We start from the raw sequence: 19,483 nt of genomic DNA, 5'->3' as shown, positions 1-19,483 counted from the left end.
GTAGGTGCGGAGCCGGTTATGATGACATCGATCACGTAGTTTGGTCCTGCTCGGAAAATGACGCCTCCAGAGAGCAATTATTGGATACCCTTGTGGCCCGAGGTAAACAACCCTTCAGGGAAGTTCGAGGTGTTTTGGGAGATCGTGATGTTGTCTATATAGAGGCCATTTATAGTTTTCTTTGTGCTTCTGACATCAAAATCATTTTTTTTTTTCTTTCTTTAAAGTTTTTTTTTTTTGTTTAGTCTCTGCCTTTTTGTTCTGTAGAGTTCCATAGCTCTTGCCATCCGGAAGATGCTTCCAGTCGAACCATTCCTCGAGCACGACGACACGCCACATCGTCACTGACGCCAAATGTCCGGATGAGAAGCTGAAATTTCCTGATCCCAAATCCTAAGCCCCGTCCATCCTTAAACATTGTAAACTAACCTCGAGTCACCACGAGTACGCTGGCTTCTACCCCCTCTTATTATCCGTATAATAAAATGATATTGATTGTATATATCACAAAGAACAATTGCTCCGTAAAGTGTTATACACGCCTGAGCCTACCAAATAAACGAAATTGGAAAAAAACTTCTCAAGCAACACCCAGAATAATTGCTGATGTTATTTTTTATACATTTATAGAAATATGTATATAAAAATCTAAAACAACTCTTAGTAACATAGACAGAAATCAAAGAATGATACCTAACGATTTTCTAAGGAATACTTCGCAACTTCATAAGAAGCTTTGGAGACACAATGAATGTTTGGAAAACAATGAAGTATTGAACTGCCGATCCAAACATAACTGTCCTATATTTGCTTGAATCTAGATAGTTAAGCTTTTATGGACAATGAAGGAATTGTGACGCAATGCATGATAAGATTGTTCTTGTGGAGGATTGTTTTTTATTTGCCAGATAGTTTTAATTTTAAAGAGTTATCATCTTTTCTTCCTCTTTTTTTTTTCTCCTTCTTTTTTTCTCTTCTACTTCATCTCTTCTTTTTACTTTCTTCTTCTTCTTTTAGAATCTTCTCATATATTCTCACACCTTATCTGTATATATAAACATGAAATGGTCTGTGTTCGTATCCTACGTAGAAAACGACTCGATGGATTTTCTTAATGCGTTCAGCAAATCTGTTTGTTATCATCTCCGATGGGTCTTTAGTGATGAACTTTGTGTAAACTTGAAAATCACGTTAATAAAGACTAAAAAAAATCTCTGTTGGGTTTATAGGATATTAACGCATGTGAAAATCAAAAATAAAATTGAGAAAATCGTGAAGAACTGAAATTAAGATTTGTATGGGAATTTTGCAAAGGCAGTTCACAACACGCATTCACCGCCTACTATGCAGTTGTGAATAAGATATTTTTTCTTCTTATATTCTGAAATTCTTTAAGGCATTGATTAAGTAATTTTCGAGCTACTTTAGAAAGAATGAATGAATATCAATCAATAGAAGATCCACAGCAGTTTCACAAAAGTGTTTCAAAGTAATCGATGCGAACAATAATTCATTTTTGAAAACTTTAGACTGTTTGTTTTATAATAAGCTTAAAAGCTAATATTATTTCCAATCAACAAGCTAGGATTTTGAATTTCAGATTGTTATTTTTAGTTTAAATTTTAAAAAAAGAGTCCGAACTGTTTCATCCAATTCCAATATAACCTTAGTCTGAGTCTAGTAAAATTCAATTGAATCGTACGAAATACGGTTTCTAATAAACAATCTACTAAAATGGTTTTGGTAGATTGTTTATTAGGAAGCAAGAATAGAACTTTAAATTTACCATTTTGGTTCTTACTTGTTCACTACTCAAAATTATCAAACCTGAGCAACTTTCAAAATGAAAGCATCGTGTTCCTAAAACCATTTTTTTTTTCATTCCATTTCTTCAACGTATGTCGTTTTCCAGTTCTCAAATTCTCCCAATTTTTTGGAGTCTTCCCACTGCACAGCGTGATGGAGCGTCTTCCCCAGAATATGTCGTTCAAAATGGTCCGCATCTCTACGGTCCTAAGCCTGCTGGCGATTGTTGGTGGATACGCAGTCTCAGCAGCGAGCACGAAGCGCCTGGTTAGAACCGGTCTGAATGCCATCAATATGGCAGAGCCATTCTTTTTCGCTATTTGCGCCACAAGTGCAGCTTTGTTTTGGGCACTGGCCAAGGAATGGCAATTCATTGCTACCATGTGGTCCGAAACCGAGCGCGAATTCCTGCACAAACCATTCCGATGTAAAAAGCTTAAAAATAGTATCCGACGGACAGCAACATTAATTCTGACTCTGGCCTTCGGTAGGTGGAACTCATAATAGTTAATCAATTAAAACAAATTGAACCTTTGAATTCTTACAGCCGAACACATCTTCTCGGTGGCGAATAACATTGCGAATCTTCGAAGAGAGATCAAGCATTGCAACTGGACCATAACAAATCCGGTGAAACACTTCTGCCTTAAAACATTCAGTTCTACCTTCGACAGCATTCCTTACAATCTTCCTGTTGCAATTTATAATGAGGTAAGCTTTAAATAGATTATCATAGTTTCTTACAGGAGATAAAACAATCAATGTACTAGTGAAAAAAGAACTCATCCTAATCAAATGATCCTCGACCTCACCCTTTTCCGGCATCGCTTTTTCGAGATGCTACGCGTATGCAGTGACGACATCAGGTTGCTTCAGTTTCTCTAGGTAGTACCGAGGCAGCCGTCGGTACCGAATATTGTTGATGCCCGATAGTTTTGGGCGCAGTTTAACCATCGCCAGATAGTGGTCAGAGTCGATGTAAGCACTAAGATATGTCCTGACGTCGATAATGTCAGAGAAGTGCCGTCCATCAATTGGAACCTGGTTGATTTTTGATTCTGTATTCAGTAATGATCTCCAGGTGTACCGATACGAAGGCTGTGTTGGAAGTAGGTGCTGCGAATCGCCATATTTTTGGAGGCAGCGAAATCAATTAGTCTTAGGCCGTTTTCGGTCTACTCCTTTAGTCGGTCTGAACTCCTCCTCCTGGTCAACATGACCGTTTAAATCTCCTATGATGATTTTGACGCCGTAGCTTGGGCAGCTGTCGTACTGTACTCACGTTCCAGCTGCGCGTAGAATGCATCCTTCATTGCTTCCGCAGTATGGGCTATGGACGTTGATTATGGTAAAGAACCCTTAAAAGACTGGGACGACACTTTGACCATACTTTTGGTCATAGCTCAAGACGCCGTTGGCCGACTTTCGGAATTTATATAGTTTTACAAAGGGAAATAGCAGCACTTTCAAATGCCGTAACGAAATTCCGGTTCATAGATTCCCGTCCGGAGGAATAACCGGAAATGTAGGGGACACCTCGCATATTTCCATATATCGAAGGTCATATTTTAATTGTAGTCAATAGTATTCTAATAAAAATAGCTCAAATCGACAATTATATTAATATATGATTGCCAGGAATCGATATCTGTAAATCAATAGACTTATATTGACAACTACGTCCACTATTCCGGGACCGGAATCACCGGTATGTGGTTCCGGAGGACCAAATCAAAATTTCAGAGAACCATACCATGCGACACATCAAATTACACTGCCGCGACGAGATACTGCCATCGAAAGTGTAATCGGACCCTTTTGGACACATGTAACCACTCTGGAACAGGTTCTAGTACGCCACTATCCGGTTCCGGAGGACCAAATCAAAATTTCTGAGCACCATACCATGCGACACATCAAATTACACTGCCGCGACGAGATATGGCCAACGAAAGTATAATCGGACCGTTTTGGTCACATGTGACCACTCTGGCACAGGTTCCGGTACGCCACTATCCGGTTCCGGAGGACCAAATCAAAATTTCAGAGAACCATACCATGCGACACATCAAATTACATTCCCGCGACGAGATATGGCCAACGAAAGTGCAATCGGACCGTTTTGGACACATGTGACCACTCTGGCACAGGTTCCGGTACGCCACTATCCGGTTCCGGAGGACCAAATCAAAATTTCTGAGAACCATACCATGCGACATATCAAATTACACTGCCGCGACGAGATATGGCCAACGAAAGTGCAATCGGACCGTTTTGGTCACATGTGACCACTCTGGTACAGGTTCCGGTACGCCACTATCCGGTTCCAGAGGACCAAATCAAAATTTCTGAGAATTACACCATGCGACACATAAAATTACACTGCCGCGACGAGATATGGCCAACGAAAGTGTAATCGGACCGTTTTGGTCACATGTGACCACTCTGGCACAGGTTCCGGTACGCCACTATCCGGTTCCGGAGGACCAAATCAAAATTTTCGATAAACATATCATGCGACACATCAAATTACACTGCCGCGACGGAATATGACCAACGAAAGTGTAATCGGACCGTTTTGGACACATGTGACCACTCTGGCACAGGTTCCGGTATGCCACTATCCGGTTCCAGAGGATCAAAGCAAAATTTCTGAGAACCATACCATGCGACAGATCAAATTACACTGCCGCAACGAGATATGACCAACGAAAGTGTAATCGGACCGTTTTGGACACATGTGACCACTCTGGAACAGGTTCTAGTACGCCACTATCCGGTTCCGGAGGACCAAATCAAAATTTCAGAGAATTACACCATGCGACACATCAAATTACACTGCCGCGACGAGATATGGCCAACGAAAGTGTAATCGGACCGTTTTGGACACATGTGACCACTCTGCCACAGGTTCCGGTACGCCACTATCCGGTTCCGGAGGACCAAATCAAAATTTTCTATAAACATACCATGCCACACATCCAATTACACTGCCGCAGCAAGATATTGCCAACGAAATTGTAATCGGACCGTTTTGGACCCATGTGACCACTCTGGCACAGGTTCCGGTATGCCACTATCCGGAGGACCAAATAAAAAATGCTGAGAACTATCGAATCGAAATTTCAGGAATTGCAATTGAAGCGTTTTGGGCTCATTTGGCCTTTTTTTGGTCATATCTCGTTGCGGCAGTGTAATTTGATGTGTCGCATGGTGTGGTTCTCTGAAATTTTGATTTGGTCCTCCGGAACCGGATAGTGGCGTACTGGAACCTGTTCCAGAGTGGTCACATGTGTCCAAAACGGTCCGATTACACTTTCGTTGGCCATATCTCGTCGCGGCAGTGTAGTTTGATGTGTCGCATGGTATGGTTCTCTGAAATTATGATTTGGTCCTCCGGAACCGGATAGTGGCGTACCGGAACCTGTGTCAGAGTGGTCACATGTGTCCAAAACGGTCCGATTACACTTTCGTTGGTCATATCTCGTTGCGGCAGTGTAATTTGATGTGTCGCATGGTATGGTTCTCTGAAATTTTGATTTGGTCGTGACGTTGGTGGTGACGTAGTTGTCAATATAAGTCTATTGACTCACAGAAATCGATTCCTGGCAATCATATATTAATATAATTGTCGATTTGAGCTATTTTTATTAGAATACTATTGACTACAATTAAAATATGACCTTCGATATATGGAAATATGCGAGGTGTCCCCTACATTTCCGGTTATTTCTCCGGGCGGGAATCTACGAACCGGAATTTCGTAACGGCATTCGAAAGTGCTGCTATTCCCCTTTGTAAAACTATATAAATTCCGAAAATCGGCCCACGGCATCATAAGTTATGACCAAAAGTATGGTCGAAGTGTCGTCCCAGTCTTTTAAGGGTAAGAACCAGCCTTTTATTCTCAACCTAGATATTCACTTATTGATCGACCACCGATCACGCGCTTTTGCATATGGCCTATCACTATGAAACCTGTTCCCAACTTGTGTGTGTTGCCGCAGCTCTGGTAGATTAATACCTTCCAACAAACCTCCTGCAGCGCCACGATACCGAATCCGCGAGCCTACAGCACATCGGTGAGTATGCGTGTGCTCCCGATGAAGTTGAAAGATTTGCAGTTCAAAGACCCGAGTTTCCAATCGCTAGTCCCTTTTCGTAGGCTGTTGTATTCGCCGATTGTTCCGGTCTGTACTCTCTTGTTGATTGTTCGTTGCGTGAGTTTTTTCTAAAATCAGGCTTGCAGGGCTTTACACCAAACCCTCAAAACTTCCGAAGAACCATTCCCCCTTAATTTCCGGTGGACCATGGTGCATATGGAGAACAGATGCTGTTGTGAGCCGCTCGATACCGGAGAACAAACGCTCGGTAAGATTTGCACCACCGAAGAGGGCTCGGATTCATCGGTGGGATGAGAGACTCGGATGGCGATTAAACGGATTAAACACACGCCAATTAGGAAATCCTGCTGTAAGGAAAATGTTTCTTCAAAAACTTCAAGCTCTGGCAGCGAATGTTCCGAAAGGTGGCAGCACCAGCGCAGAATAGCATTTGACGATTCTCAAGAATGCATTTATCGAAACCAGCTAGAACAATCATTTGCGCATTCAGTGAGAAATGCCAAAACATGCAACAAGACGGTTATTTACTCAGTCATGAATCCTGAGCTCCCCTAGTAGTAAATAAGGCCACCGTAAGAGATCTCTAACCTGGGCGGCTGCTCGCTTTAGTCTTAACCTGGGCCGAGGTAAGATTCCTATCGACTTTCTTTATTTCTATATTGTTGCTTTGTCTCCGCTGTTGTCTCCGCTGCGATGTTCTGCCGGATTCCAGTCCAGCGATTGCTTGCAGATTTCGGCTCCATTCTTCTGTAATTTTTAGATGACTCTCGAATTTCGACGACGCTCTCGAATTTCGGTTGATATCGGTTTTTGATGGTATCGTCGAGGTAGCTCAGCATTCGAGACCCAGTTCTGAGGTCACCATGCCCGAATTATTAAACGTAGACATCGATTAATGAACACGTGTACCTTCTGCGTGATCTCTGCTGATACACACCAAGTGTCACAGGCGTGCATAGAACAACATTTCACGTTCAATATTCGAATTTCGGTGCGTTGACGAATCTGATTAGATTTCTAAATATTTTGTAAACTTGCAAAGGTAGCCCAAGCCTTCTCGAATCGTGCTCCTATTTCGATCTTAGTTCTACTATCTAACGCTTAATATTTGTATTGAAAGTTTTCGACCTTCTCCACTGCTTTCTTGGCTACAGTGAGTCTTGTCAGACATGGCTACAGTGGGTCTTGTCAGACATCAAGAAGGCTCCGTCTCCATTTCTAGCTGATGCAAACGCGGTCGATTTGATTTTCAGTATGTTCACCACGAGAGACCCACGTGATTATGTGCACTAGTCGATGGGGAAAGAGCGATCCACCTACCACCATGTTGTTACTACCAGATAATTATGCAAACAACTAACCGTTTTTGATCGTTTTTCCAAGACCATGGTGCGCGAGCCACGCTAAAATTTAGCTTTGATCAAGTCGAGTGGAGTAATTTCGAGATCAACATTAGTTTTGTGTTAGTGGATTGTTCTAGTATTTTATTCAAGGTACTACAAGTTTTATTTATCTTAGCCTGTTATATTTCCATACTTTTCACTAACTTGTAAGATAAAAGCTTCTTGTTCCCAAACATGTTGGCAGGGCCGGATTTAATCGAAAGGGGGCCTAGGACCCTTAAATGTACAAAAAAGGTTGGTTTTGGTACATAAGATTTGTGGGGGCACGGGGCCACGGACCCACCGAACCCCCCTCACTAAATCCGCCCTGCATGTTGGGTACAGAACTGTCAAATCGTACGGATTTTGCAATGACATTTCGCTCCCAGTCTATCCCATCCATCGACAGCAACAATACATCTCTTTTGTATGTATAACCTCTTTTGGAATAGGACTAATCTTCTATTTATAGTTCTGCCTATTACATACTAAGTAAATTCTTAAGATTCTTATTTATTCCCATATTCTTTTTATTCTTTCAGTATGTGGTCGTTGCCATGACATTCGCGTGGAACTTCGTTGACCTGTTCATAGTGCTAATTAGCATAGGCCTCACCACTCGATTCACTCAACTCAACATACGTATATCGGAGCAAATACGGAGCAGTAAAGGTACCTCCGAAGATTTCTGGGAGCGGATTCGTCTGCAATATGTGTCACTGTGCGATTTAGTCGTTTTGCTGAACCGATATATCAGTCGCTTGGTTTTCGTGTCATATGCCAACGATCTGTACTTCATCTGCCTGCAGATAATGAACGCAACCCTCGAGCAACCGTTTCTGATCAACAGAGTTTACTTCTATTATTCCTTCAGCTACCTTCTCCTGCGGACATCCCTTATGTTTTGGTACAGCTCGCAGGTTCAAGATGCTAGTCATCAGCCCTGTCGGCTAATTCTACATGTACCCAATCACGAATACTGCGATGAGTTGCAGCGGGTTCAGATGTATTCCAGGCGAGGCGTTAGCCTCACAGGCATGGGAGTTTTCCTAGTCTCGCGGAGGATTTTCCTAACGGTATGGAAAAAAATGATTTTGACGCAGGACTACGTCATTCATTCGAACCTTCGTTTATGTAATTCTAGATAGCCGGAACGATCATCACATATGAATTGGTACTAATATCCTTCCGCAAGCGAACAATGGATCAATCAGTAAATAATGACAGTATTCAATGTGAGCCATTACAGTTGGACTAATAGGTTTAAAAAAAATTCTTCTGTTACTTCCATCCTGAAGAGAAGCTCCGTGAACACGCTATTAGCAAATTGGTTAAATCATTATCTGTGGATCCAATGTATGTATAATAATAAATGGTCGGATTCATTTACAGGCTATTCATATACACTGTTGTAAACACAATAATAAACAATATCAAAGCGTGACAACCAGGGATACCAGGCATACCGCAGAGAAAAGACATAGACCAAAGCCGCTACGTGGACATCGGCCCATAGAGGTTCGAACAAAATAGCAACCTATGTTTTCCCATATAAACAAATTTGTGAAATTTATATTCCTGTACAAACCTCCACTCACTCAATAAATTATCATTCGTTGAATTTCAATCATCAAGGAATTAAGCGACTTGTCATTTTCTAGTGAAAATTATGTTGAAGCTGTTGGATATCATCAAAACGAATCCTCCGGGGTAGCAGAACAGTTTATGACGTTCCAACAAGAAGGTGGGAAGGCGGTATACCTACTGGGCAGGGACATGTCCAAGTAGATTTGGAGGATCCTTGTAGCCTAGACCCTGGATTGTAGCAACTACCGCGCAATCACATTGCTGAACGCCGCCTACAAGATACTCTCCCAAATTTAATGCCGCCGACTAACACCAATCGCAAGAGAGTTCGTGGGGCAGTACCAGGCGAGATTTATGGGCAAACGCCAAAAAATATGTATCCTAATGTAATATTTTTGCACATAAAAAAGAAAATTGTTAGTATAAAATACCTACGATGCAATATCTACTCATATTCTTTGTATTGAGCTAACAATACCGGAAATCGGATGTAAGATGGCGAAAAGACGACCAAAAAATTTTACCTATATTTTTCGAGGGTGAACCCAAACTTTTGGCCGGGAGTGTATATTAGAGTGATTCAAATTTGAAATTTTTCGCTCCTTATGCTTAAACGATGACATTTATGCTACGTTTTGACAGGGCAAGTGAATTGAACAACTCAGTTGAATTCAATTGACTTGCCAAAAGTTGAACATGTTCAACTTTCTTTTCGTTCAAGTGAATTGAATTAAGGTGTTTACCAGAGGCGTCGCGTCCGCATGTGCAACCTGTGCACTGCACATGTGGCAATGTAATCCCCAACATTCAAACTCTCGATAGATTTCTTGTATTTCTAATCCAAACATATATTTAAATTATTAAGCAAACTTGACTATTAGATACATAAACGGAAAATAAGCATAATTTTTTTTCTAGGCGGCATGTTATGTGAGGTGAGGCGCGTTATGCTTTTCTCTACTTTTCTCTACGATACCGACCCATCGACACCACATGTTGATTCAACACGGAACTTTCAGCCGAGAACGCTTTGTCATGCATCATACACGCATTATTTTGCATGTGTGGATCATCTGCTGTAACCGCAATCGGCGATGTATAGGTATCAAAGCGTTCTTCGCTGGCAGTGCACACGGTTTGGTGCCTGTCGAGTATCGCTTCAAACAGCGCATGCGCGATTTGGTGAAGAGAGCGCTATCGGAACAAAATCGAAAGAGAAGAGTAAAGGCTCCCCCAGACCTAAGCGATTTCATCGCCGCGACGGCGACAACTAGTCGCGGCGATTCTATCGTTGGGTCGCTGCAGGCATGTTTCATTTACGCTTCCATACCAACGCAACGGCGACAGAATCGCAGTCGCCAAGCGATAGAATCGCGTCGCAATTGTCTCGTCGCATGTGTTTGGGGGAACCTTAAAGCGCGCGCATTTCAGCTCCCTCACAGCGTTCCATGACAAAAATTGCGCTTTGAATAAGCGTTTGCAATAAAGCCTGTTTACAAATACGCTTATTATATTCGACATTTAACATTAACATGTAAACAGACATTTCATCTTCTGACAAAAATCTACATACATATATTGTCGCAGAATTAGCGAATTAGGTCAGTATTTTCAAAGAAATTTATTTTTGAAGGTTTTTTTCGAGAAATCCAATACCGTCAATGGGTCAAATGGTGAATGTTTTCTTTATTCAAAACCTCGAAATAACTCAAATCAGAATTGAAAGTGCCAGCTCAATAATTTCCGTAAAGATATGTCTTATTTGTCACATTGGAAACGATTCTGATGATAGTTATTTTTAATTTTAAGAACTATCACTTTTAAACTCAGTTTAGTTTGAAGTAATTTTTTTTTTTTTTGTGGTTAAAATTCAGTTTTATTTTGTCATTATATGTACAGTTTTTACAATGAATTATTGGCAGTGGCTTATTTGCTACTCGCCGCTTCCACTTCCAGGCGCTATCGTATATGCGAAAATAGCCAGCAAGAGTTAACCGCCAGAAATTTGTATGGTGAAAGACATCTAACGCTGGTTTTCTCAAAATTAGGAACTTTTCATGAAAAACTATTTGGTACCGGTTATGAGGGATGGTGTCCGCTACTACGCCTACCAAATATTTTTTCGATTAAAGTGCTTAATTTGGAGAAATCGAACCTTAGATGCCTTTCGCCATACTGATTTCAGAAAGTTAACTCCTAGTGTGCCGCTGTAAGCACGCTCAAAGCAGTCGATTCATTGTAGTTCAGCGTTTTCAAATCAATTTAAATCTAATTGGAATATTAAAGCATCTACATCAATTCTATCGTTACACTCGTTAACAAAGCCGATGTACTTCACAAACAAGCGGAGAATTTCCACTCGCGCAGCTCTTCCAATTCCTGGCAAAACAGGTCTCGCGAGGTCCTCGAACGACAGTCGTCTCCAACCATTTGTGTAGCCGGCTAGCCTCTGCTGTAGGACCGTCCAGGCCGGGCCGACACGAGAGCAGCTACAGAACTTGTGCTGGAGCGTTTCAGTTGCCTGTATGCCACAGTGTTGACAGTTCTCGTCCGCCACACGTTGCATCACGTGCAGAAGCTTCCGATGCTCGATTTTCCCATTCACCAACGCAGGTAAAGTTGGGATCGCTGCGATGAGGAAAGTTCCTTCATTCCATGCCACGAGCGTGGCCAGTCTAGCGCTGGACTGTTCCGTTCCACCTTTGGCAGTTCGGTTTGCTGGACGAAGTACCGGTGGATCCGATAAGCGGAGGGGTTTTGTTGGATATGGTGGGGAATTTGGGATAAATTTGATAGGATTGATTTAAGGTCAGGATTGTCTATTGAAATTGCGGGGTGAGGAATTGCGTGGAGAAGAAGGGATTTATAGTAGGGAATGGATTCGATCTATTGCAAATGTCGATTGGTAGCCAGGCTGCAACTTTTCAGCGCCAACACGTGCAAATTCAATCCGCCGTTCTCTTTTTTCCGGACTAGCTGCATAATCGGAACGCGCGCGAGCATTCCTCTCCACAGAAACGTCCCCATCGTAGCTGTGATTTTCGCCGTGTGAACACCAAGCGGAGGCAGCACAGATGAAAGGTACCACAGCTTCGACGTACCGAATGTATTTAGCATTATCACCCGCTGGTGCAGATTCAGCCTGCGCAAGGACTGCAGCCACATTTGCTGTGAGAACTTGCCCGCCAGCGCATCGTAACACCCAGAATCTTGACTACGTTGGCTGTTTGTAGCCACTGGGTACCAATTTCGTTACCTTCGAAAAAGCCAACATTCACTGCAACCGTTTTTCGAAAATTCAATTTTGCGCCGGCGGCAAGCCCAAAGCGACGAAATATTTCATTCATCGCTTCTATTTGCCACGATGACGTCACCACCACGCTGATGTCGTCGGCGTAGGCAACGAGCAGATCATCCCCACATACTTGCTCAAGCCTACACACAAGTGGGTGAAGATAAAGCACGAACAGGTGCATGGACAGAGGGTCGCCTTGCCGCACCGACCGTGCGATCTCGAACGATCGAGAGAGGTGCCCATTGATGAGCAGCCGGGATGTGGACCGACTGGCTATATGCGAGAGAAGAGAGATGAGTTCCCCGTTGAACCCGAGCGACCGCATGGTTTCGAAGAGGAACGAGTGCCGCACCCGATCGAAGGCGTTCTCCAGATCGAAGCTGATGAGCTTACCGGCCCGACGGTGGTGACGGAGATTGGCGATTCGATCTTTCAGAGCGAGAGTGGCATGGAAGATGTTTCGCTCTGCGTTTGAACATTTCTGTCCGTTGCTTAGGACGCGGTGGGCCTGCATAATTCGTTCCATCCTGTTTTTCAGGATGCGGGAAAGCAATTTATAATCGCTGTTGAGCAGCGATATGGGCCGGTACGCTCGGGCTGTGTTGTCGCCTCCCTTCTTCTTCACTAACACGTTGACGCCCTCTATGAAGGCATGGGGGAGATTTCCGTTGAGTGCTTCATTCATAAGCATGTTCAACTCACGGTGGATGACATCGAACATCCGGAGATAAAATTCTCGTGGGATCCCGTCGGCACCGGGGGATCGTTTGGGTGCGCTCGCCCTGATAGCAGCCAGAATTTCTGCTGTTTGTATCTCCTCCATGCACGCTTCGTTCAGTGGGTCGTCCAGTGGGATAACACGTTCGCAAGCGAAATCGTCCCCGTTGTTGGCATTGCCGTCGTTTTCTGTTGTTTCTTCTGAGTACAGGCTCGAGAAAAATCAAACAGATTTGCCTCGATAGCTTGAGGCTCGACGATGATTTCGTCTTCTCCCGTCTGTAGCTGCGAGATCGTTGTTTTCTTCCGTCGTCTTTCCCCCAGCTGGAAGATCGACACTGGCTCGCTGGCCACGTGCGTCTCGTTGATGTGCATAAACATGTGGGAGAAATTACGCTGCAGTGTCAACATTTTCCCTTTCAGCCGGTTGATGGTGGTGATCATTTGTGGCTGCTGATAATAGCCGTCGTACGCCAGCCGTAGTTGCGCATAGAGGTGTTGATGCGTATCGTGGAACTCCTCGTAGACGACACGAGATTTCCACTTGAAGAAAGATTTGATTTTGGCTTAGCGTACGACAGCCACCATTGCATACACGACGCGTAGTTTCTGCGCTGACGAGTCCAATATTGCCACTTATACTGAAACTCGGCAACGTTTTCTTCGGTAAGAAGATGCGGTCGAAGGGCCCAGAAACCGCGCCCGGGCTCGTGTCCCAGTGGGGGAAGACAAAGTCTGAGCGTTATCGCCTTGTGATCCGTGAAACAGCAGACGTGCGTGTAAGCCGACTGCAGTTTGTCGCGAAGACCACGGCTGACATAGATCCGATCGAGTCGAGATCGCGCGTTTCGACAGACATAGGTAAAACCTGCATCACGTGGACACAACTTCTCCCATACATCATGTAGCTGCAGCTGCTGTACAGCTGTTTTGAGAGACGGACTGGTGTTCGGGCTGGACGAATCGCACGCACGCAGCACGCAATTGAAATCGCCAGCTACGATGACGTTCTCGGTGTGGTGGCGGAGATAATAGGCGAGCGTGCCATTGAAGAACTCCTCTCTAGCAGCGCGCTGAGCAGTGCCGGAGGGAGCGTAGACGTTGCAGATCGTTGTGTCGTGCACTCGCAGCGCGATTAGTCGGCTGTCCAGAATCTTCTCGTCGTGAGTGACCTGGATGTATTCCTTCACGGCAACAGCTGTGTGGTCTAAATTCGCGAATACGACATAGCCAGACAAGGAAGGCTGTTCCTTCTCAACTTCCTGCAGACACACGATATCGAGGTTTTGGCTGCTTATGAAGGTTCGGAGTGCGTTCAGTTTTGTGGGGTTCGTGATCGTGCCGATGTTGATGGATGCGAGGTTGTAAGACGTGAGAGCCATTTATGGAAGAAAGTCCACATCCTGCTCGTCGTCACCGTCGTTGCATCGCTGTTTCTTGCCGGGCGGGCGTCCTCGGCTTCGGCTGCTTCTCGTCGATGTTGATGAATCGTCTGTGTCGTTACCGGCGGTTCGGTCTTTCGATCGCAACGCGTTTGCTGGCTTTTTGAATATGTCAACCAAGACCACTTCAGCGGTCTGTGGTTGTGTGCGCAACGACGACGATGTGCTGCGCGCGATTTGTGTTTGCAACGGGTTGGGAGACACCGTTCGTGCAATGGGCGCAGTCGGCTGGCTTGCAGTTGGGTTTATTGAGCCAGACGGTTCGGTCTGACTCGACGGCTGTGGCAGCTCGGGGAAAGCCTCCAGCGATGCTGGTGGTGGAGCAACAGAACGCTGACCGACCGGTTTGGCGCTCGGGGGTTTTGCACCGTTCGCCTTCTTCGGTGGTTGTCGTGGCCCAGTTTGCTTCGCCACGTTCGCATAGCTCTTCTGGACTAGCAGCTGGACTAGCAGACTTTGTTCTGGACACACGATATGCCAGTATGCGCTTGCTCTTTGCAGTATTTACAAGAGACGATCTGCCCCTTGTAAACAATGTAGGCCTGCTGTCCATCGATCGTTACCCACGAATCGATGTTTCGATGGACTAGCATTCGGGCCGACCAAATGCCGAGCGGTATCCCACCGAACTCGAACCCTTCTCCCCATGTTAACTCTCGCAGCGAAAACACTTCACCAAACGCACTCAGAAATTCAACGATTTTTTCTTCGGGGACGTTTTCTGGCAGGTCATGCACTTTAACCTCTACACATCCATCTTCCATGGTGATGCGAAGCTTGTATTTTTTCCCCGCGTGCTCCACTTCATGCTTCTCGTCATGTTCTTGCACTATTCGTTGTGCGAGCGCCAGGTTGTCAACATTGACGAACGCACATTGTTCACCTCTGTGGCACTGTAGTCTCAACACTTCTTCTTTCTTCAGGCCGAGTACCGTGCGGCAAAAGCCGTGAACCTTTTCGAATGACGGCTTCACCGGGAAACTCGAGTAGTCAATACGAAAAGTATTTTCTCGCCTCATCGCGGATCACTAAAACGCGCGACGCGGCACGGACGGAATCGAACTTTAACCACTGTATTCGATCACTTGACTTTCCAAGAGCGCAATCGGAAACACGTCTGCACGTCTCAGAAGCTGAGCGGTAACTAGAAAATAAATAGTAGCTAAGAACCAATTAGATGCAATAAAATAAGCAAACATATTGAGAAACGCGCCAAAAAATGACTCATTCGTCATTTCAGGTCCCTTTTATGTGTTTTTCTCGAAATAATAATGTAGTGCACAGGTTGAAGAATTGATCACGCGACGCCTCTGGTGTTTACACGTTCAACTCGCGTTCGATTCAAGCGACTTGCTCAATTCACTTGCCTTCTTGTATAAACGTAGGATTATTGTTTTACAGGTGTGCTCTTGGGTTTGCTATACAAAACCACAATCCATTTTCCAGCGGTCTTCCAGACACGCTTTGTGATTTTCCAAACCAAAATCCATTTTCGAGCAGTCTTCCAGACGCGCTTTGTGATTTTCCAAACCGCAATCCATTTTCTAGCGGTCGTCTCGACGCGCTTTGTGATTTTCCAAACCACAATCCATTTTCCAGTGGTCTCCCAGAAGCGATTTGTGATTTAAAAAACCACAATCCATTCTCGAACGGTCTCTCAGACGCGCTTTGTGATTTTCCAAACACAATCCATTTTCGAGCGGTCTTCCAGACGCGCTTTGTGATTTTCCAAACTACAATCCATTTTCCAGCGGTCTCCCAGGCGCGCTTTGTGATTTTCCAAACCACAATACATTTTCCAGCGGTCGTCCCGACGCGCTTTGTGCTTTTACAAACCACAATCCATTTTCGAGCGGTCTTCCAGACGCGCTTTGCTGCAATACAAACCACAATCCATTTTCCAGCGGTCTTCCAGACGCGCTTTGTGATTTTCCAAACCACAACCCATTTTCGAGCGGTCTTCCAGACGCGCTTTGTGATTTTCCAAACCGCAATCCATTTTCCAGCGGTCTGCCAGAAGCGCTTTGTAATTTTCCAAACCACAATTCATTTTCCAGCGGTCGTTCCGACGCGCTTTGTGCTTTCCCAAACCACAATCCATTTTCGAGCGGTGTTCCAGACGGGCTTTATGATTTTCCAAACCACAATCCATTTTCCAGCGGTCTTCCAGACGCGCTTTGTGATTTTCCAAACCAAAATCCATTTTTCCAGCGGTCTTCCAGAAGCGCTTTGTTGCAATACAAACCACAATCCATCTTCCAACGGTCTTCCAGACGCGCTTTGTGATTTCCCAAACCGCAATCCATTTTCTAGCGGTCGTCTCGACGCGCTTTGTGATTTTCCAAACCACAATCCATTTTCCAGCGGTCTTCCAGACGGGCTTTGTGATTTTTCAAACCACAATCAATTTTCGAGCGGTGTTCCAGACGGGCTTTATGATTTTCCAAACCACAATCCATTTTCCAGCGGTCGTCCCGACGCGCTTTGTGCTTTCCCAAACCACAATCCATTTTCGAGCGGTCTTCTAGACGGGCTTTGTGATTTTCCAAACCATAATCAATTTTCGAGCGGTCTTCCAGACGCGCTTTGTTGCAATACAAACCACAATCCATTTTCCAACGGTCTTCCAGACGCGCTTTGTGATTTCCCAAACCGCATTCCATTTTCTAGCGGTCGTCTCGACGCCCTTTGTGATTTTCCAAACCACAATCCATTTTCGAGCGGTCTTCCAGACGCGCTTTGTGATTTTCCAAACCAAAATCCATTTTTCCAGCGGTCTTCCAGAAGCGCTTTGTTGCAATACAAACCACAATCCATCTTCCAACGGTCTTCCAGACGCGCTTTGTGATTTCCCAAACCGCAATCCATTTTCTAGCGGTCGTCTCGACGCGCTTTGTGATTTTCCAAACCACAATCCATTTTCCAGCGGTCTTCCAGACGGGCTTTGTGATTTTCCAAACCACAATCAATTTTCGAGCGGTGTTCCAGACGGGCTTTATGATTTTCCAAACCACAATCCATTTTCCAGCGGTCGTCCCGACGCGCTTTGTGTTTTCCCAAACCACAATCCATTTTCGAGCGGTCTTCTAGACGGGCTTTGTGATTTTCCAAGCCATAATCAATTTTCGAGCGGTCTTCCAGACGCGCTTTGTTGCAATACAAACCACAATCCATTTTCCAACGGTCTTCCAGACGCGCTTTGTGATTTCCCAAACCGCATTCCATTTTCTAGCGGTCGTCTCGACGCCCTTTGTGATTTTAAAAACTACAATCCATTTTCGAGTGGTCTTCCAGACGCGCTTTGTGATTTTCCAAACCACAATCCATTTTCCAACGGTCTTCCAGACGCGCTTTGTGATTTCCCAAACCGCAATCCATTTTCTAGCGGTCGTCTCGACGCGCTTTGTGATTTTCCAAACCACAATCCATTTTCCAGCGGTCTTCCAGAAACGCTTTGTGATTTTCCAAACCACAATATGATTACCATGGGTCGTCCCGACGCGCTTTGTGCTTTCCTAAACCACAATCCGTTTTCCAGCGGTCTCCCAGAAGCGCTTTGTGATTTTCCAAACCACAATCCGTTTTCGAGCGGTCTTCCAGACGGGCTTTGTGATTTTCCAAACCACAATCAATTTTCGAGCGGTGTTCCAGACGGGCTTTGTGATTTTCCAAACCACAATCCATTTTCCAGCGGTCTCCCAGAAGCGCTTTGTGATTTTCTAAACCACAATCCATTTTCGAGCGGTCTTCTAGACGGGCTTTGTGATTTTCCAAACCATAATCAATTTTCGAGCGGTCTTCCAGACGCGCTTTGTTGCAATACAAACCACAATCCATTTTCCAACGGTCTCCCAGACGCGCTTTGTGATTTCCCAAACCGCAATTTATTTTCTAGCGGTCGTCTCGACGCGCTTTGTGATTTTCCAAACCACAATCCATTTTCGAGCAGTCTTCCAGACGCGATTTGTGCTTTCCCGAACCACAATCCATTTTCGAGCGGTCTTCCAGACGGGCTTTGTGATTTTCCAAACCACAATCAATTTTCGAGCGGTGTTCCAGACGGGCTTTATGATTTTCCAAACCACAATCCATTTTTCAGCGGTCGTCCCGACGCGCTTTGTGCTTTCCCAAACCACAATCCATTTTCGAGCGGTCTTCTAGACGGGCTTTGTGATTTTCCAAACCATAATCAATTTTCGAGCGGTCTTCCAGACGCGCTTTGTTGCAATAAAAATCACAATCCAATTTCCAGAGGTCTAGCAGACGCGCTTTGTGATTTTCCAAACCACAATCTATTTTTCCAGCGGTCTCCCAGACGCGCTTTGTGATTTCCCAAAACGCAATCCATTTTCTAGCGGTCGTCTCGACGCGCTTTGTGATTTTCCAAACCACAATCTATTTCCAGCAGTCTAAAACACCACAATCCGTTTTCGAACAGTCTCTCAGACGCGCTTTGTGATTTTCCAAACCACAATTCAATTTCCAGCTGTCGTCCCGACGCGCTTTGTGCTTTTCCAAGCCACAATCCATTTTCAAGCGGTCTTCCAGACGCGCTTTGTTGCAATAAAAACCACAATCCATTTTCCAGCGGTCTTCCAGACGCGCTTTGTGATTTTCCAAACCACAATCCATTTTCGAGCGGTCTTCCAGACGCGTTTTGAAATTTTCCAAACCGCAATCCATTTTCTAGCGGCCGCCTCGACGCGCTTTGTGATTTTCCAAAACACAATCCATTTTCTAGCGGTCGTCCCGACGCGCTTTGTGATTTACTAAACCACAATTCAATTTCTAGTCCCGACGCGCTTTGTATTTAATTTTCCAAATCACAATCCATTTTCCAGCGGTCTTCCAGACGCGCTCTGTTGCAATACAAACCACCTTACTTGTGATTCCTTTCAAACCATTAATGTATTTTTCGCACATTAACCTCCTAAAATCAACTCACCTTTTGAAATCAGCGTCAGGCCGTCAGGATACAAAAAACAACCTGGCAGGATCGCCAAATGGCTGGAGCAAAATGCGATGACAGAAGCTCTCCGTCGGTTCGTGTTCACACCACGGAGATATGACGAGAAGAGGGCGAGTATTTTACAAGAATATTTCGGACAGAATGAATAAACTCGAACAATA

The 19,483-nt window shown here is 44.7% G+C and overlaps 1 protein-coding gene across 1 annotated transcript in view; it reads left to right on the top strand.

Annotated features, from left to right (window-relative positions):
- The window catches only part of LOC134221845 (uncharacterized), a 68,828-nt gene extending 59,903 nt beyond the window's left edge, over positions 1 to 8,925 (top strand). The window contains exons 9-13 of the mRNA XM_062701020.1: positions 1,913 to 2,293; positions 2,354 to 2,517; positions 7,855 to 8,388; positions 8,457 to 8,642; positions 8,705 to 8,925. Coding sequence (XP_062557004.1) covers positions 1,913 to 2,293; positions 2,354 to 2,517; positions 7,855 to 8,388; positions 8,457 to 8,570 — 1,193 coding nt within the window. The 3' untranslated portion in view covers positions 8,571 to 8,642; positions 8,705 to 8,925. The remainder of the gene's footprint in view (positions 1 to 1,912; positions 2,294 to 2,353; positions 2,518 to 7,854; positions 8,389 to 8,456; positions 8,643 to 8,704) is intronic.
- The last annotated feature ends 10,558 nt before the right edge of the window (positions 8,926 to 19,483 follow it).

Source organism: Armigeres subalbatus, chromosome 3 (assembly GCF_024139115.2).
Source record: "Armigeres subalbatus isolate Guangzhou_Male chromosome 3, GZ_Asu_2, whole genome shotgun sequence".
NCBI classification, from domain to species: domain Eukaryota; kingdom Metazoa; phylum Arthropoda; class Insecta; order Diptera; family Culicidae; genus Armigeres; species Armigeres subalbatus.
Note: the sequence above shows the minus strand (reverse complement) of the source record. Positions and strands in the feature narration are given on the sequence as shown.